General features: G+C 40.2%; 1 protein-coding gene and 1 non-coding gene across 3 annotated transcripts; both read left to right on the top strand.

The window, feature by feature from the left end:
- The first annotated feature begins 4,404 nt into the window (after window positions 1–4,404).
- Window positions 4,405–4,487, top strand: trnal-cag (transfer RNA leucine (anticodon CAG)). Its single transcript has one exon. It is a non-coding gene; the product is annotated as a tRNA-Leu (tRNA).
- Window positions 4,488–6,920: 2,433 nt separating this feature from the next.
- Window positions 6,921–19,121, top strand: shtn2 (shootin 2). 2 transcript variants are annotated; one of them, XM_078276230.1, is made up of 17 exons: window positions 6,921–7,053; window positions 7,755–7,804; window positions 8,167–8,227; window positions 8,504–8,598; window positions 9,024–9,198; window positions 9,585–9,682; window positions 9,806–9,887; window positions 10,126–10,220; window positions 12,423–12,569; window positions 12,695–12,848; window positions 13,446–13,569; window positions 13,826–13,884; window positions 14,417–14,514; window positions 14,669–14,689; window positions 14,770–14,823; window positions 14,940–15,069; window positions 18,882–19,121. In XM_078276230.1, exons 1-17 carry the CDS (start codon window positions 7,041–7,043, stop codon window positions 19,037–19,039), a joined length of 1,614 nt encoding a protein of 537 aa, XP_078132356.1. In that variant the 5' UTR covers window positions 6,921–7,040; the 3' UTR covers window positions 19,040–19,121. The 2 variants fall into 2 exon arrangements, with proteins under 2 accessions (XP_078132356.1, XP_078132355.1); XM_078276229.1 differs by having other exon boundaries at window positions 6,921–7,074.
- The last annotated feature ends 1,508 nt before the right edge of the window (window positions 19,122–20,629 follow it).

Here is a 20,629-nt window from a genome sequence, read left to right as displayed (position 1 = left end):
TTAGAGATATAATCCCTCCACCTAGTCCTGGGTCTCCCCCGAGGCCTCCTCCCAGCTGGACGTGCCTGGAACACCTCCCTAGGGAGGCGCCCAGGGGGCATCCTTACCAGATGCCCGAACCACCTCAACTGGCTCCTTTCGACGCAAAGGAGCAGCGGCTCTACTCCGAGCTCCTCACGGATAACTGAGCTTCTCACCCTATCTCTAAGGGAGACGCCAGCTACCCTCCTGAGGAAACCCATTTCGGCCGCTTGTACCCTGGATCTTGTTCTTTCGGTCATGACCCAGCCTTCATGACCATAGGTGAGGGTAGGAACAAAAACTGACCGGTAGATTGAGAGCTTTGCAAATATAATAAAGACAAAAAACTCTATCACTCGTTGAAAAAAAAAAAACGCTAAATTTAGTAGTGGTTGAAATATGAAAGTAAAGGGTAAAAATGGACACAACAGTGTTCAACACCACAGAGGCACATTACAGTCTTTCTGCAAGCCACAGGTTGCAACAGGAGCAGCACACCACCAAAAGAATTAATAAAACGTATGATTTATTACAAGCAATATTTGATCTAAGACTAAGTAAACAAGATCAGTACTAGCTTTAGGGACTGTCTTCACACGTTTTCAAACATTTTTGGAGAAGAGTATAGAGGCACAGTAAAACAAAAGGAGATTAATGTACAATACCTTTGTATTCATACAAACCATGGCCCATTACAGGATAAATTAGTTAGAAAACTGACACATTAAATATAATATTGCAATAAATGTACAATCAAACTACATAAAATCCTGAAGAAATCCATCTAAAATCCACTAATGATTACATCTACGGTAAAGTTTACAGGTAAGAACTTCAACCGGAACTTCAACTTAGACCTGTAGAGTCTGTATAGTTTGCAGGATGATCAATAACAGCAGTAGCCAGCACACATTTGTAAATGTCCTCCCTCAGTTCAGTGGATCAGTGTGTGAATCTTTTTGGGTGTGATGAGAATATTGTCATTTACTGACTCTACTAGACTCGATAATCATCCTCTGGTCTAAACTAATGCAGAGACAAATCCCCAGCAGAGAATTGACTCACATGCAGCTTTGCAGCCTCAATTATTCTCTGAGCCTACACCAGCGTAGTAGTGACTCATAAAATACAGTAACGTGAGCGCACTTTAAATCTGTGACTACATGGTGAGGTAATATGAAGTGGTAAAGGGGTGACCCACATATTACATATCCCATTAAGCGCTTTTAAAAATCCCTGCTTCCTCCTAGCAGATGGTTAAAGGATAGTTTGGGGTCATGGGGAATGATATCCTTCTGTTTTGAGGTTTGTTTGGACAAAATGTAATGGCTCGAACACAGGGTTTTTTATGATATAGAGGGAAGAAAATGTGAGAGAGAAAAAGGAGAATGAACAGAGCTGGCGGCTCTGTTTGTTTGTGTTTCCAGTGTACAGTGGAGTCAACAGGAGGCCAGCAGTGTCTGTGAGGCTCTTCTGTCACAATGCATCCCGTCTCACTGTTTCAAACCTCCCTCCTCCTCTCTGGATTCCCAGAAACATGGATCCTGTCTGTCACCATTCTTCTATTAAAAAAAAAAAAAATTCCTTTTATCACTTTCATTCCCCGCCACTCTTCTTCTTCCGTCCCGCCCAAGGCCCCCTCTTATGCAAAGGTTGTGACCCCGCTGACCTCTCGTTCACCCCAGCTTGGCCTTTGCAGGTTAGCATCTCTTTCAGCTGCAACTGTGGTGCTGCTAAAAGCCGGATAATCCAATCACACAGTCATTAATGCTGAGTAGGCCAGAGCCTGAGCAGGTGAGTGTGTGTTTGTGTGAGTGTGTGTGTTTGTGTCGCTCTCTATTCATCTTTTACTAGATTGTTTTGCTCATTTCACACATTTTAGCACATAATAACAAGTGTCTCCTATTTGCCACATGCTCAAAAACACATCAGATCAGTGGCGTTGAAACCCGATCTGTCAATTCAGTCCAATTCTGCTCCAAGTATCAAACAACCAGATGCTGCTGCACTAACCAGACGCTGTAGCTTTATTAAACCTCGACGTGTGTGGACAGGGGCGTCGGACTGGGGGTTAAATCAACCAACGTGATTAATTATAAATAAAGACAATAATGATTTTAGCCCCAATGCTACAGTATGACCTGCATAAGACATTGCATTTATACTTTTATTAAATTGTTCATACCTGTAACTACACTGTAACTGTTCACCTCTTCTGTTTGTTCTATTTAATTCTCCCTATTCATGTCTTTTTATTGTTGTTGTTATTATTATTATTTGTTTTATCTTATGACCAAATGCAAATTTCTTTTTAGATTAGACTGCTCCTAAATAGAGTGCAACATACCCTGGCAGGTGTTCTGATGAGGCAACCCATTTAGAACATTTAAAAATAACTACATATATTTGACCAACCATTTTACTTAGAGTGAAACACAGACCAAAAAGAAAAATCTTTATAAAATGCAGTAGAAAACTATGGATTGATGCAGCCATAAAAACATGGAGCGTTGGGTTTGAATCATAGATTCACAGACTTAATAATAGGGTTTGAATATATCAATCACATTAAATATGAGATGAAACTGAATGTTAATGGGGTTACAGTTTTAAAACTACATGTAGTAACTTTTATAAAACAAAAATGTTTTAACTGTTAAGTCATATTTGCTGAAACTGTCACTATATCCTAACAGTATAGGCTACATGAGACGGATAATCTGCGGAAAAAAATCACATTCCTCTGCCTACTGACTGTAACGTTATACAACTGATATGGCCTCCTCCCACTGCTACTAAGCATGTTGCTAAAAGAAGGTAGCAGATCCAAAGTAGCGTGAAGGCCCCATATTGACAAGGGGAGAAACAACAACGTAAGTTGGCTATTTTACTAACTACAAGGCACTACTAGGCTACCGAACATTTCTTTTAAATTTTCAACAGCATATGATGAGCGCCTGTGAGAAAACATATATAAAAAAAAAACGTTTACACGTTTAAAATGTGCAAACTTAATTAACTCTTCAATTTGAAATGACAGCGTCATCACTTCAGGTCAAAGTTCAAGGATCGGGGTCAGCCAGCCAGCTAACCTGTGGAGGATTTTGGCGTTAGCGGGAGCTAATCAATGGCGCAGTAAAGAATATTGGATTTTTTCACTTCTAAAATCTCAAAAGGACCTACAATATCTAGAGAAAAATGAGAATACAGTGCCTAGTTGCAGCACGAGCGTGTCTGTGACACCTCCTTAATCTGCTGGAGCAGTTTTAAGAGCCAGAGGAGCGTCGGCTTTAGCTAACATTAACCGCATCTGTAACGTTATCGCCCGCCACTGCTGGTAGATTTGAGAAGCCATGTTGGCCAAACTTCGGCTTTTCAAGGAATAGATTTTGGGACAGTAAACATTTCAAACGACCATTTCAGCCAGGCTGGTTTTCGAAGTGGCAGTGTATCGGATGAAAGCGTTTATTTCCCGGCATCTTCAATTAAAAGTAAGTCCGTCATTATGGTAGGCCTATTTATTTTCCTATGCTGATCAATGACGGGATCTAATTTTTTTTTATATAACTTATATTAAAGTGTGGTTCTAGCTAGTCATTTTCCGTCTTGCATCGTTTGCTTCATTTTAAAGATATTTTATTTGATTATGGCGGTAACAGGTTGTCGACAGGATGTGAAAGTAACTTAACGTTACTACTAATAACCTATACTGTCTATGCTAATAACGTGCGTTATTGCAAAGGAAAGGAGAGAGAGCAGTGGCAGCCGGTGTTCTGACGATCTATGCTGCCTTGTCGAAAAATGCTACCGTAGCGCAAATCGATAGTAGAGTCTATCGAGTCGCACTGCCCTATCGAAATGTGCTTCCTTATGTGTTCCCATTTCCAATTGTGCAGGCAGAATCCCATAGAGTTATAACTCTAACAGTATTGACATGTTATGTTTATTTGAGAATATTTTGATACTAATCTTTATTGACTATTTCAGTGGTAGCGTATTCTGACAAATATACCCTATCAAATAATGCTCCCCCAACAGAATCATTATATATTGCACCACTACTCACTCCATGTGTACTGTCAGGAGATAAGGAGCCTATTTTGATATTCTATTAAAACATTTATTATTACCACAAATACAGTACAATGTGTTATTTCTATAACGTAAACGTAACAGTATCGACCGCATGTCCGACCGCAAGGTTGCATAGATTTATGGGCGGGGAATCAGACCACGCTTGTGGGTCGTGTGCATGCGCAGAACCGCTAAGTAGCACATCTCTATAGGTAGCATAGATCGACAGAACACCGGCAGGTAGCCGAGGAGTACTCAACGAAATTATTCCTGCGCAAATTACTGTGTGATCGTACTGTGTGTTCTTATGTCAGGATGGCCGAGCGGTCTAAGGCGCTGCGTTCAGGTCGCAGTCTCCTCTGGAGGCGTGGGTTCGAATCCCACTTCTGACAGAAATCTTTTGAAAAGACAATAACTTTATCACTGTCTTGTCTGAGATATGGATCGCGGATTGGACCAATACGTCCATTTTGACCTTTTGTGGCCGCTAGATGCCAGTAGAGCACAAATGGCAACCTGTTGAACTTTGAGTAGTTTGGGGGAAAAAGAAAGAATTTGGTGTTCTACAAGCCATAGATTTCGAAGTAAACTTGTTAGGGCCCTTTCTGATTAATGACGACATTTTTAGAGAATTAGTTTGACTATTAATATATAAAAAGAAAAAACTCAAATTTAACATTTGTCTTTTCATGTACAGACAGCTGATTAGGAATAACAACTCCTGTTTAAATTAAAACACCACATTTGTATTTAGAAAGAAATTATTATATAATTGAGACTCAATGAAAACACAAACACAAACAATGGTCTGTTGTTCTGTGCATGAGAATGTGAACCTGTAGAGGATGCAGGGTATTCGGAGGATGTGAGCAGAGTTGGAGTGGAGCAGGGAGCAGAGCGCCATTCATTTAACCTCAGCAAGGAGCACACTTGAACCCTTGACAAATGGGCTATAAGAACAGATACCTAAACTTGAACAGATCAATCAGTCTATCAGACTGTATTTATATAGCACTTTTCCTACACACAAAGTGCTTCATACAACCCCCCCCCCCCTTTTTTTTAATCTTTTATACATTAGTGGTGTTATTCAACTTTTTAATGAAATTCATGTTAATTAAAACCATTCATACTTTTCCAACTATCCTCACTACTTCACCTTCTTCTTACCCATTTAAGCTGTTAATCCAGTTTAGCTTCAGCATTTTCTAGTTAGATTACCTATCACTCAAGACTGCTCAAGCTCACTCAAATTCACTCCGTGCCGCTCACAACGTTGCATTGCCTGCAGCATCTTTGCCCAGATAGCTAGATAACGGCCTATTCTTTGGTATTTGGTATTTAATGTTCAAATCCCCACTTTGACCACCTGTTGTGATTTTATTAATTAAAGCAGGCTATTATTGGACAAAGTTTCCCTGTCGCCATGATTCCTTCCTTTCCCATGTCCTAAATGCATATAGGGTGGTACCGTAGTCAGTCTTCCTTCAGTAGGCTAATTGTCCCTATAATTAGTCTTTGCGTTGTTTCATGAACAAATCCTGCTAGCTCTCTAATCTATCCATCTTTACTTAACCAGAATTTAAAGACCCAGTTTTAATGAGGAGTTTTCTGACAATGCCGCTCGCTGCATGAAACACCAGACAACGGCTAATGTTAAGTGACAATTTCACCTTTATTAACATGGTGAAGAATCATTAGTAAAGGTCGGGATGACAGGCTGGAGAAGGTTGTGGTGCTCAGGTGGTGCCTGTAAAGAGAGCAACACACTGAGAGAGAAAACGACTCATTAAATCACAAGGACGTCACTGGCATGAATCACAGCAGCTTTTTATCCTTCAGCTGTGCGAGTCCATGTGCATGTTGAAGGTGATTTAAAAAATGATTATTTAAGATTATTAAAAATGGTTGTCCAATGTTTATATTGCAAATAAAGACATCTTGCGGCCAATATCATTATTCAAAATTTAGATTTAAAATCTAAAAATCTGATATTCAAGGTTGCTATAATTGGCATGTTTCAATTTCTACATTTTATAATGATAACCTAAATAACCATGTGCACATTAATGTTCATTCGTTATAATGAACAGAGGCACTGTTTATTCGGAGTTGAACTCACATTTACAGTCCTAATGCTGTAAATACTACTAGAGAGCCAAATGTGTATTAATCCGCAGCTAAAAATAGTCCCAACAAATGCACCATTTCGTCCTGTTCGAGTAATGTTTTTAATAAAAACTACAGTGCCCAGCTGTTTTAGGAAATTACTGAGCTTGTTTTAAAAATGTAATATTTTTATTTTAAAATTTAATATTTTATATCCTGGAAGGCAGGTGAATAATTAAATCGCAAAGGTTTTTTTAATTATTTACGGAGTAATGTGTGTCATCGACATCATCACTGTCACCGCTACGAAGTATCACCCAGAATTTGGTTCCCATGGCAAATCTGATGTTTCAGAGGTCATGAACTCTGAACACAGACGCTTATAGAGAAATAAAAGCAGCTTTGCCTTTGCTCCAGCTGCTTGAGTGACATTGATCTTGCAGTAGAGAGACAGTGTCGTCCCTTAGAGACCACATGCATGGACAGAGGCTACATTTTCCTCTTTTCACTGCATGAAAAGTTTAAACGTCAATATTTACATAGAAATTACATCTTTTTGTAATCAAAAATGCATAAAACAATTTTTGTAGGCTATAAATCCACATTAGCATGTGATGATTAAAATTGTTTTTTTTGGCCAGAGTAAGGAGAAAGTTCCTCTTTTTGAAATCGAGGCGATGGGGCAGGGTTTAAGCAGAAATTCCCACTTGCTTCCTTCATAATACGTTGATTGCTGCTCAGACAGAAAGCTGTTCTTTGTTTGTGCTTGGATGTGCAGCTTAATCTAGTGTATTGCACCAAGGAGCTAAAAACTTGAAAACTGTGCAGACGGCAGGATGTGGTTGCAAGGTGAGGACAGTGCAGCGGCAGGTAAGACTTGATCATTTGGGTATAAACTGGTGCTGAGATACTTGTCTTAATTGCAGCCTGACTTTTGCAGTTGCAAAAATATTTATTTAAAAGTTGGAGGTTCGGTGCTTGAAAAAGTTCAAGATTCCCTTTTCATGAACAATAAAATGCTTCAATTCTGTACACCTACCAGCGCCTCTAAAGCTCACTAATTAACACATTATATCCTATTTTATAGAGTCTGTGGTTATATCCAATTTGTTTAATCTGTGTAAGAACAATGCAGTGCGTTTTTATATATATATTTTGATGTGCTGGACTATTTTTGGCTGGATATAAGAATGATTTCAATGTTCTCATCTAGCGCAGCAAGAAAGTACATTTTTCCAAACTATTGCTTTACCAACCCAAAGCTTTGTCTGTTGGACAAAGTGAAGCAAAAGACGGAAACTCCTGTGAGTCAGAGGCCACAGAAAGCGAAACATGTTTTTAGGATCCTTCTGTGATTTCACTTCCTGTATTTCTCTCACCAACCTCCTTCAGATGGACTTACAAATTCCCCCTGCAGTCACGTTGACAGGATGTGAGGATGTTTGATTATCTCGCCTCCCAGCTCAGCGTCTTCTCTGGTCTCTGTTGCCACTGCCCGTATGACAATCTGTCTGTTGTATGAAGATAAGATGATTTTTTTCCCTCCACAGAGTCTGATGGAGAGAGTGGTTTATCGTCCGAAGATGAGGGAGACATTCAGGTACCACTGTTAGTGACAGGCAGCAAATTACTGGTTAATGAATGCCTCTTTCTAATGCGCAATGGAGCCAATCGACATGGAAGGAAACGCTGAGTATCCTGCTCAAGCACATCCAATGTTACGTTTTTACACAATTCGGAGGGCCTTCCTTTGGTTAAAAAGTCTTACATTTTTAGTTAGAGAAAGCATTATTTTATTAAATGTAAATATAAAATTGAAAACAAACCTGATTACATTAACAAGGACAGATGCAATTGTGGTCCCTCAACCGTCTGATAATAGAATAAAATGTGAATAAAATCAGATGCATCAATTTGTTGTTGTGTGAGTGATCTCTTCTGTTTTGTTTGTTTGATTTTTAGTTTGAGATCCTGGAAATGCAGAGGGATGAAGCCAATCAGAGGCTGTCTGAATTGGAGGAAGGTAAGAATAATGTATTCCTTTTCTGTTCCCATTCAGGACCATAAGGGGGGTGGAAACTATCCCAGTATGCTCACACTCAAATTCACATCTATCGGCAATGTAAAGTCTCCAGTGCTTGGACAAAAATAAGGACAGAAGGATAAAACAAATGTAGACGTGCACATTTCACACATAAAGGTCTTACAATAATCAGACTCCGTTTTAGGTGTGTGATCAAATCTCTATTTCTATGACCATGACCATGATGACTAATAACTCTCCTCTTTTCATCCCCAGTCTCCAATCAGCTCTTGAAAGAGATAAATGTACTAGAGATGCAGTTCCAGATTGAGCGCTCCTGCAGGGAGAGTGCTGAGGTGCTGGCTGTCAAGGTATGTTTTTTTTACTACTGGAGTGTTGGGCCTTTTCTTTCCTATGTCCTTTCCTGTCATTTCCTTTACTCTCGTTTCCTTTTTTAGTGTATTTCCTTTATTTTCCTTTCCTATGTCCTTTCTTTTCCTTTTCATTCCTTTACTTACCTGTCCTTTCCTCTTCTTTGCTATCATCTTTTCTTCACTCTTACATTGATTTGTCCTTCCCTTTGCTTTTTTTTGTTTCCTTATTATTCCTTTAATCCCTTTGGTTTGGTTTCCTTTGCTTTCATTTCATTTTCATTCGTTTCCTTTCCCTATCCTTTTTGTTTTCTTTTGTTTCCATTTGTTTCCTTTTCCTCTCCTGACATATTAAGAAGCTGATGCCCCTTCACGTACTGTACATGATATACCCAAGACTCACCATCATCTCCCCTGTTGCCTAGGTGACCAAAGAGAACAAAGTCCTGAAGAGGAAGAGCCAGATGCTGATGCCGCTCATCCTCGAGCTGCCTGAAAACTTGGCTGCCGTGACCTTTGACCCAGAGACTGACCCCACGGTTAACAGTGACGATCTCGGTGAGGAGACGCTGCTGCTGGAGAGTCAAGCCAAGATAGCAGGTTAGACAACACTGCTCAACAAATTTAGAAGTCAAACTGGGATAACTGGCATTTTTCTTTGTCTGCCCGATAAAACAAATTGAAAATATATTGCCAAAAACTACCGATAACAGTTAGGAGTTCATATGATCAAGAATTTACAAAGCAATACTAATGTAAACAAGCGGTACTTTAGATTCTGTTGTAAATCCCAAAATAATCCTTATGAGGAATCAAACATTTCCAGTTGAGCCAATTAGTTGAAGAACCAAGCTAATGAATTGCAGTTAATTCATGTATTTATTATCAGATCGGTTCATATTGACATACTTTGCTGATACTCTTACTTTGATTTGGCAAACCTTATAGGTGAAAAATAAAAAAATATAAAAACGTGTGTTTGTCAGAGCTGCAGGCATCAGTGGACGGTCTGCTGGCTGAGAAGCTGCAACTGGAGCAACAAGTGGAGGATCTGACCAAAGAGCAGGTCCAACTCAGAGAACAGGTACGTGTGTGTGTGTGTGTGTGTGTGTGTGTGTGTGTGTGTGTGTGTGTGTGTGTGTGTGTGTGTGTGTGTGTGTGTGTGTGTGTGTGTGTGTGGACTCTGATCACAGTCTTTTTCTCTCAGCTAGCTCTGGAGGTTGAGGAGAAAGAGGCCATACTGAAGAAAGTGAGCAAACAGAGCAAGACCATGAATAAAATCAAACGCGGTGAGTCCTCATTACATTTGGACTGCAACTAATAATTATTTTCTTTATTGATGAATCATCTATATTTCCGCCCACAAATAACAATAAGTAGATATTATTTTTTTTAAATCTAGAAAATGTATTTACTTTTTCAGATTGACTAATTTATTAAGCAATAAATCATTTGAGAATATTTTCAGTCAAAAACATCATAAATGCCACTTCATTTTGTGTGTGTGTGCGTGTCCCGTGCCCACAGTCTCCCAGCTTGTCACAGAAGAGTTCACAGAAATGTCTCAGAAGCTGGAGGTGGAGCAGGGCCTACGGCGGCACGCTGAAGTCTTCGCCCACCAGGTGTGTGCGCTTTGCATGCCTGTGTGTGTGTGTGTGTGTGTTTGTGTGTGTTTTCTGCACAGCACAAAACATTTTGTCATACATTCACACCTATAGATACTGAGGGTGACAAGTCGTGCTACAGAAAGGGAACAAGAGTGTTAGAACGTTGACCTTCGGGCGGCTACGGTGAACAGACGGACACTCTGACTGGAGGGCGAGACGTGCACACACACACACACACACAGGGCGAGACGTGCACACACACACTTTTTAGCTGATGTGGTGGGACAGAAGAAGGGGTCTCCATTCTCTGTTTTCACGCCGATGACACTTTGGTCAAATCCAGGCTCTCTGTGTGAGGCAAAGCGTTCACACACACACACACACACACACACAAGACAAAAGCAGAAACACACTTGTACACAAGTTGTAAAAAAAAAGCAATTCACTTCAAATCCACATACCAAAACACACACACACACACACACACACACATACACACACACGTGTTTTTGCTGCCCCAGCTGCTCCTATAATGAAGGCCTTTTCTTTCAGAAACCATCTCTCTCTTCCCTTCTCTTCCCATTTAGCCCCTCCCTTTCCCATAATTAGTGGTCATCACTGCCGTTAAAGGAGAATAGTGGTCTTTAAGCACAACCTGTCTTTGCCTGACACCTTTATGTTTTGCCGAGCATATAGCAATTGTCGCCTTTGTGCGCAGCGTCCTCCATTTACCGGACAGGCGCACAATGGGCCGCCTTGCAGGGGTCCTTACCTGTGAAAAGGACCCCCAACTGTTCACACAATTCCTCCCCTTTACTCTCAATTCATGGTAAAAGACCCCCCTGCACTGAATGCCTCTTGTATGCACTACTATTTGTCTGTTTTCATGTGTTTTGACAACACCAACCATTCACACCTCTCCTCTGTGATGCATGGTGGTATAATGACTGCCTCAAAACAGGAAACAATTTGGAGGGTTTTTTTGCGTGTGTGTGTCTTTGTCTCTCTTTGTGTGGTTGTGTCTGTGTGTTTGTATGTATGAAATAATTGTGCTAATTGCTGTGTGAAAATTGCTCTCTGCTGAAGGGAGACCTGGCATTAGAGCGGTGTAATTTGCAGCGTGGAGCCTCGTGCTGCATGTGCCAGAACAGAGCTCACCAAACCTGCTGCTTCAGTTTGTCCTACCAGTAAAAACACAGAAATGAAAACCACTTTTTCTCACACTTCTGTTCTCTGATCTGCTCTCATAAAGTGTCCATACAACAATAAACCCAATGTGACCAGAATACACTGAGATCATGTTTGTTTGTATTCTGCTAAAGACACAATTACAATTAGATTAAACATGATAGGTTTCAAGGCTGATTCTGATATTTATGGGGAGTCAATATATTTAAAATGGGTCAGTTTCTGATGATAAAATAAACAAATCCAATTAAAAACTCTTTCTTAAAACCTCTTTTATTGGTCACGTTGTTAAGCGCATTACTTTTGGTCTGCCTTTTATGACTTGACTGGTATTAAATACCTTCTTAGAGGCGAGACTGTCTCCTGAGATACTAAATGTAAATGTGTTTGTGTTAAGTGTTACGTTGTGGCAGTATGTCTTTCCTATGTTGTCTGCTGTGACTTGCATGGGAGACCAAACTAGTTTCCCTTTGTGGATTAATAACTTTATCTGATCAATACCAACATGTTTACCTGTATATACAGTATTAAACTTCACACAAGCAAAAGAACAAAATGTATGTTTATAGCACTCTGATTATTTATTAGCTCTAAACCACAATTATCAGCTGTAGCTGGCTTATTTATTTGTCACACCGTAGAAGAAAGAATCCAATTTTCTCAGTGAATCAAGGCAAAGCTTGACATTTTTCTTTTTTTTTTCTTACAAGCCACTTATCATAATGTGGGAAAGATTATGCTTTGTCTCACAGCTAAATCGTCCCGTTTACATTGTTACTATTCTTCAATGAAGCCGATGAGTAATTCTAATTCATTGTTTAGTCAATCACCAGTCTGAAAACACTCTGAATCGTGCCAACCTCCTGGGGGCGAAAATTAACAACCAGCCATTCAGATCTCACTTTATCCTTGCTCTAATTGTGGCTCATTGTCAATAATGGATTTCTTTTTTTTCCATTTTCGTAGAAGCAGATAATCAAAAAGATGTGTTAAAGATGTCAAAAGGTGAATTTTGGTTTGTCTTGTCAGATATTGGTGCAGCAGAATGCGGCCCACAGAGAGAGCGGGATGCTGACGCAGAGCTCAGAGACCGGCCTGCAGCTGCAGCAGGCGCTGGAACAAATTTCCAACATCAGCACGGCCCTGTGTGACATACAACGCTATTACCAGAACCAGGTGTGGTGAAAGAGAGTGTCATCATACTAGGGCGAAGTTTGTCTGTTTATGTTCTTCATCATGTCCCCTTTTTCTTTGTTTATGTTCTTCATCATGTCCCCTTTTTCTTTCATCCCTGAGTTCAGGTGAAATCGGGTCCGAGCGCTGTGGAAGAGAGCGGCGTCCTCTCTGAGCTGCAGAACCTGAGAGAACAGCTGGAGAAGAGAGAGGAGGAGAGGAAGGCCTTGGAGACTCAGCTGTCTGAAGCTAACAGCACTGTCACGGAGCTCCAGGAGGAAGGTAGCTACTAGTGGGGAAAACATTTCTTAGCAAGCAGGCGTAATGGGTCAAATGCAATGGCTGAATGTTGAAACCGAAGTGGAATCTCTTCTACCCCCGTTGGGTTTCAGTACTTCTAATGTGGGTTTGGCCGTGGTCTTGAAAAATATTGTTCAACTAACTAAGATATTAAAGCCTAATTGGAGGCATGATTAATAAGTAGTGGCTGACGCTCGCCTACCCCACCTCAGCTCCATCTCGCTGCACAGATTTGGATATCCTGACTGCTCCTGACTGCTCACAGCCCCCCTGCTCACAGCCCCCTCCTCACAAGATAATGTGAGCATATCTATGCTTCAAAACATCTTTATTGAAATCTATGAATGATGGCGCAGGCACTAGTTTCTACAAGCTTAAATGCTTCCACGCTGATTCATCTTGTCATTAATACTGTACTTTCCTTGTCTCAGGTCTAAAAAGACAGCTTGTGTCTTTCTCTCTGAATGAGCACGTGTTTCATTTAACATGGATCATTATCATTTTGTATTTAATGGGCAAATGTTCTCCTAACTTATGAAACTGAGGATGATGGAAATGTTTTGATATCTTTCTTCGTAGTGAAACAGTTACAGGATGCACTGAACCGGGAGGATGAAATTGACAAATCAGAGGAGGAAGACGCTCCTGCTCCACCTCCGCCGCCGCCTCCCCCCCCTCTTCCTCCTCCCCCTGCTGTCACCAAGTATGTTCATTAAAGCCAGGCGATGGGGTGTTGCAGTGGACTGTTTAGTTTCACATGACTGTTTGAATACTGTTTCAGAGGCTCTTTACACCCTAGTGACTGCACGTTTTAGAAGTTATGAATTATAAAACACCAGTTCCCCACGTATGACAACTTGACCCCAGTAATCTCTCTCTCTCTCTCTCTCTCTCTCTCTCTCTCTCTCTCTCTCTCTCTCTTTCTTTTTCTTTCTTTCTTTCTTTCTCTCTGTGCCAAGTTCACTTGATTTCCTGAGAAGCAGGAGAAAAGAAAGAGCCAGTAAAGCTGAATCAAACCGTGAGTCTTACACTTTCATTCAACTGCAACAATGTCACATAAAATTCAGGATAAATCTGAAAATGAAATTTTTTTATATTTTCTTTCAAATGCAACACTTAATATTCTACTTAAAGGAATACATTACCCTCAAAATGGTCATTTGTATATGAATTAATCTCCCCATGTTATCTTGGATTCTTGAAGAAATCTTCGTTTTTCTCGCATGCCTCCACGGTAAACAAAGAATGCAAAAACGGAGAAAATTCTTGATGAATTGAAGTAATAGGCAGCCCTCTATAACTTACCGCAAAACATTTTTCTCCTTTTTTCTCGTCTTTGTTCACCATGGAGGCATGTGAGGAAAAGTAATTTTGCTTCTAGAATTCAAGGTAACACGGAGTGAGTAATTGATATACTAATGACCATTTTGAGGGTGAAGTATTTCTTTAATTTGAATACATATTAGATGCAGTACGTACCCTACAAACACCACAACAATGAGCTCTCAGTCCTAAAGGTTTAAATGTCGTATCCATCTCTAATCTTTAAGAAGCCGCACCCTCGTTGGACCTGAAGACGAAAGCGGTGGATGAAATGATGGAGAGAATAAAGAGAGGCATCGTCCTGAGGCCCATCAAGAGAATACAGGTGGACAAATTGTATTCACAAATACTTTTTGCATTTGTTTGTTTACCATTGAATGTAAATATTTTAGACATTTATATGACCAGAGGAACTTGTATAAAAATCCAAAGTAATCAATAATAAACTGATAATTAACATTGGACTTCTCTGCTCACAGGAGGATGACAACTCATGGAAGGTCAGTAAAGCTCATAGTTCCGTTTTGTTTTCATTATAAAGAAGTTGTGACAGTTCCAAAACATTTAAATCTTCTTGCAGGACCAGAGGAGTGAAAACAGAAAGTCAGCTATCGTGGAGTTGAAAGGAATGCTGGTAATTAAACTTGCATTGGTGTCATGAAAGGCAAAACACTTGGCCTAAACCTAGAGTGATAAATGGCAACTCGAGCCACTGTGTTTTAAAACACCTTTAACCATTCTAACCACCAGGACAACATGAAGCGACAGCACCTCCGCAGAGTGCCTTCCAGACGGGGCCGAAATGTTGGGGAAGCAGAGCTCCTGCAGGTGCTCCAGAGGAGGAGGAGAGCCATGGGGGAAAACAGGGACCAAACACAGGGTACGCTGTCCTGTTACGCTGTCCTCTCACTCCTCTGTGTTGAGAATGATGATGCTTTATTTTTGTCTTTCTTAAATGGGTTTTTGGTTAATGTTGCTATTGTTTACTATATGTATTGTCTAGTCTCTTTTGTGTCCATATAAGTGATCTATGTATGGGACAGAGGTATGCTGTACATCACAGATAGCTGGGGTCTCATTTATAAAACTGTGTGTAGGATCCTTACTAAAAGTGTACGTACGCCCAAAAATGGTGTACGCTAAAACAAAAATTCAGATTTATAAAACCGTGCATACACACATCTGTAAGCAATGTTCCCTTTATAAATCACAGATTACCCACAAGTGTGCGTACGTGAATCAGCCTCTTATAATAGTCAGTGCAAAGCACCTCATGAATGCTGATCAGTATGTTAATGACCCTGGCAGTCGTTCTTTACGCCGACTGGCGGGGAAAAAGCAAAAATTCAGGAATTGCTGCAAATTGAATTATAATTTTGGCCTGTTCTTGCACAGTGTAAGGAAACCTGATCTATAGACTACCTACAGTATATTAATAATACCGTCCAAAACGGCAGGCATTACGGCACTCAGGGACAGCTTCGATATACCAGACCTAGATTTAACAGAACTATATATTATATCCAAACAAGCCTTAGTGATAAAGTTATAGATTATATATAATATTTATAAAAAAAAAAAAACACTTAGCTGTCTGACATGTCCCTCTGGAAACAGCCGGTTTCCCCCAGAGTGGTGACAACCTGTATTTGGACTGGGATGGCACGGTTCCGGTGCGATGCCCTTTCTACTGGACCCAATTCAGTAGGCTACATAGATCCAAGAGCGCAGCTTTAGGGAATTTAAATCGGCTAGAGATGCACCGATTACAATTTTCATACCGATTCCTGATTTTTCATTGAGTTTGACCAGCCGATACCGATTTTAGCCGATTCCGATTTCATTTTTTCTAACCACTTTAATAGAACATTTTACATTTTGCATAGAACATAGAAAAAAAATTTTTTAATAGATAATCGATCGCTATAAAATAGAGCTATATAAATTACTCCTGGTGTGGGAAATTAACACCCATCTAAAGTGCAATGTTAAGGAAGAACCATTTCCTCCTTTTCATATCCAATATCCAACAAAAAAAAAAGTGATATATTTAGCAAACTAAACTTCTGTATGTATGAACACAGGGAAAACAGGTAATGGCAATAAAATAATATAAAAAATAACAAATAAAAATAAAATAAATATAGCCTTGCAGTATAAAGATATTTCTCAAAACACACACCTGGGCCTGTTTGAACGTCAACAGTAACATTACCTGAAAACAGCGTGTAGTTCCTTTTTTTTAGCAAGTTTGCTTTATGTGTCATTGTGCATAAACACAACACTACCGTTGCTGTCAACAGGCTTATCTGCTAACGTTAGCTACCGACGGTTACCTCGGAACGATCCAGCAAATAGAGTACCATAGAGTGCCGTTACCTGAAACCGATGATTTAACATCACCGCTCATTTTACACACAGTTTAGCAACAAAACTAAACGCTGAGGGAAGATGACTACGTTTTTAATGTTGGTTTTGAGCGGCATGCAACCCCACTAACCTGGAAAGCGTTTTAAACAGTAACGTTAATACAGCGTGTCGGGAGGAATACAGCGTCTCTTTTTATTTATACCCTGTAAAGCGACTTTGAGTTTGTGAAAAGCGCTATATAAATTCAATTTATTATTATTATTTTTTATTTATTTTTTTTACATTTATTTTTTTTAATACAGCGTCTCCTACAGCGGCCAGAAGGGCATCAGAGGCAGAGGGACCACAGCGTTCACTAACGTTAGCTTCTTGTCTCATCTGGGGTCTGATAAACAGTAAATTCATCAAAGTCAGTGTGCCCAACGCTATTTTCCGATAAACTGTAGCTGTCATATTTCACAGGACCCGTGTGAGTGCGGTTTTCATGTTCCAGTTGTTCAGCCTAAGAGGGGACAGAGAGCGGCTGACTGTTCGCCTGAGATCAGTAGAGCAGACGGCTCTTCAGAGCCGTGTATAATTACAACTTTATGGCATTTCATAAACAGCTGATTGAGCTGCAGTGCGCCACTGCTACATGCATACAGCGGAAACCCTGCGTGTGCACGTGTGATGCTGATGTTGCGCGATGTAAATCATGCGGCGCACGAGTGAATTTGACCGGCATAAAATTGGCATATGTCAGACTGACGTGAAAATCAGCCAATTCCGGTCACCGGCCGCTCAATTGGTGCATCTCTAAAATCTGCATATTAGCCAGTCATCATACTGGTCACTGAAGTCTTTCTCTCCTGATTCTTCCATCATGCAGCATTACGCACGGGGGTCACCGCAATATTTGTATGTTTACAACAATTTGTGATTGTTAACACCTTGCCAAAATCACAGCATTAACTAGTGGTATCCCCAACCCCGAGATACAAGGAAGAGATACAAAGACGAAAGTCTAATAGGCAAACACACGTTTCTTCATGCAGGTTTTGTCACAAACAGTATTATATTCGGACCGATAACGAGGACATTAAGTGAAACGATTGCGCGAGAGCTTAACGGCTGTATTTCCAGACTTTGACATTTGATGATATATGCACAGTAATAAAGACATTTATTTAGTTATTTACACTGTGTTCTGCCGTTATCTAATGCTAGGGTATTTAAATGCTATCCTGTGTTCCATGCAGTTGGGCCATCTCCTGCTCCTGCGCTCCGTAGCGGACTCTGTGACGGTGACACAGCGCCGATTAAATATTAAGAACTAATTTTTATTTAAGATTTGAGTTGGAGGTGTTTATGGAACAATTATCACTCAGTACAAGCAAATAACACTGCTGGAATTAATCTCCATGATAACGTGGATGATATGGAGTTAAAAAATGTGCGTGAGACATCAATACTTGAAAATTTTAAGAGTAATCGTTATTCCCACATTTACTTTCTGCAGTCTGACTTCAGTTCACCACCTCATCATCTGCGTCACCAAAATGTGTGTACGTATGGGTCAGAGTTTGCGTGGAGGACCGCACATTCTCCCGTCAAGTTTTTTTTTTATAAATCACAACCTTTGCGTGGGAAGTGGCGTACGCACATTTTCAGCCCCGTTTTGTGCGACCGCCACGTTTATAAATGAGACCCCTGGACTGTAGTAAACTAAAGGCCTAAATGATTCCCTTTAGACTGTGTTTGAGCCTAGTGAGAAGCAGCAGCACGGTGATACGTTTCTCAGTATTAAAGCTATTGGTGAGGTTAGAAATGATGAGAGACATTTTAATTAGATCTGGGTTGAAAAAAGGAGAAGTTACATATGACAGATATGTGGACAGCAAATTCAGTCTGTTTGATAGTGATTCTCTAAAGGCCGGATATACTATACATTCTTTACTGAGGCCACTAATGATGAAAAGGTACTGATACAAATGTGACCAGGTCCTAACATGCTGTTAAACCCTGTCTTTTATTTTATTTGTTTTATATTTTTAACGACTTTATGCTTTTTTTGTAATTGCATTACTGATGCTATTTATATATAGTATTGCACTACAGTGATGCACTGTGACATCTAGCATTTAAGAAGTCATGCAAATACACTAATGTCTTATAAGGGAACGATTAGGAGTGAAAAGTATCAGATCACTTCCAGGCTCAACATCCTCAACCTCTGCTATATATATTCAGAACAAAGTGCTTTCTCATATCACTGTGGTCAGCTGCATCCTTTAGTTCTCATTGTCTGTATTTGTGCTTAACCTGAGGTAATCTTTTGGTCAGACCCTCAGCCAGGTTCACAGTGTGTTCCAGCAGCAGGAGATGTTCCCTGGGCAGGCGAGAGCGGCAGCGCCCCTGTGCTCCGGAGACTGAAACAGAATAGAGAGAAGAGAGACTCTCGCATCAGAGCATCAGCACTGATATACAACCAAGAAAACTGAGAGCATTTACAGGAAGTCTTATTGTCATTGCCGTTTTGTACGATGATGAGTTCATTGAGTAAACTGCACCTGCAATAAAAAAATAAAAAAAATAGTGATTTTCTTAATGTTTTTTTGTTTGTTTTGACTTCAAAGGAACCAATTATAAATTTGCATATGTATTGAATTAATAAATGAATGCATTACTTTTGTGATCATTTACAATAAAATGTAAATGTTGATCTTGGTCTCTATTGAAAAGTTAAAATAAAGACTTGCGTTGTAAGCACCTCTGGATCAAATAAGATCAGTGGGTGGTAATGGCGCAGTGGATATGACACATGCCTTTGGTGTGGGAGATGTTGGGGATTACCTCCTCCGTGTCCCCTCTTTTGGGACAGTGTGTCTGACTCCAATAAAAGACCTATATATCCCCACGCATTCGTTAAATTGGTATTACATTGATCCTAAGCAAGAGCCAAATAAGACGATGAGATGAAGTCAACCAATGTGTCCCTGAACAAGACACTTAACCCCTAGTTGCTCCAGAGGCGTGCAGCCTCTGACATATAGGCCTATAGCAATTGTAAATCGCTTTGGATAAAAGCGTCAGCTAAATGACATGTAATGTAAAACAGTTCTTAATGTCAGTTTTATTCTCCTGGGAGTATCAGACGGTAGGTGTACATTGCAAACAAACATAAAACCACACATTTGGTGATGTAGAATTTTTTTTTTCAAATGCCTTTTAACCCAGATCTGCTTCAAATAGTACGTGTTGCATGTCAAAGGAAATGAAATTCATTCAGCCGTGTTTAATCCCCAACATCATTCTTTTTGGTTTACTGGGTTTCAGCTGATCTAAGTGCAAGTTACAGGATTTTTTATGCTACAGAAAATAGATAAAAAAATAGCCTGAGCCATAAAAAACACTTTATTATATTTATACCATTACCCACTTCTCTCCTGAGGTGTCTGTCTTTTAAAGCTTGATCCAGCAGAAAGATGGAGGCTGCCATTTATTTCGACACATTAAAGCTCTCACACCCAGAGCCCAGAGGTGTTGTTGAGATAAGAGCCTCAGGTGATCTGGGTGCTTCCTCCTGAAAGTATCTTTAAATGCAGAAGGTCGCCTTTTGTTTTCTCACCTCCACACAGATAGTCTATCTATGTGTGTGAATGCATGCATGAATGAATACACTACGCCCTCACCTCACACTATCTATCTTCCTTTGTTAAAAGCATCTGAAAAGATGAAGTTACTCTCACCTTTGACTCTGACACCATTTTAGTGTCTTCACACTGTTTCACATTATATATTTACTTCATTTAGCTCTTTTTACTAGAGGCACTGCCTTTTCACTCTCCAGCATAAATTTTTTATTGTTTTGCTCCTCAGTCTCAAAGGTGTTAGCTTTGGGGAGGCAGTAATGCATTCTGCCCCCTCAGTGTTATTGAATCAATGCACTGTGTGTGTGCGTGTGTGAGTGTGTGTGTGTGTGTGTGTGTGTGTGTGTGTGTGTGTGCGCGCGTGCGTACGTGCGTGCGTGCGTGTGTGTGTGAGAGAGAGAGCGAGAGAGAGAGAGAGAGCAGGAGATGTAGATACACAGG

The sequence above is a fragment of the Sander vitreus genome, chromosome 19, assembly GCF_031162955.1.
Source record: "Sander vitreus isolate 19-12246 chromosome 19, sanVit1, whole genome shotgun sequence".
Lineage (NCBI taxonomy): Eukaryota > Metazoa > Chordata > Actinopteri > Perciformes > Percidae > Sander > Sander vitreus.
Note: the sequence above shows the minus strand (reverse complement) of the source record. Positions and strands in the feature narration are given on the sequence as shown.

Bases quoted from the DNA above. Each gene is read 5' to 3' on its own strand.
- shtn2 (XM_078276229.1), top strand. From the start codon at position 7,041: ATGTGGTTGCAAGGTGAGGACAGTGCAGCGGCAG. The intron at 10,221-12,422 runs GTGTGTGCGCTT...TTGTCTTGTCAG, and splicing joins CTGAAGTCTTCGCCCACCAG to ATATTGGTGCAGCAGAATGC. The intron at 12,570-12,694 runs GTGTGGTGAAAG...CCCTGAGTTCAG, and splicing joins AACGCTATTACCAGAACCAG to GTGAAATCGGGTCCGAGCGC.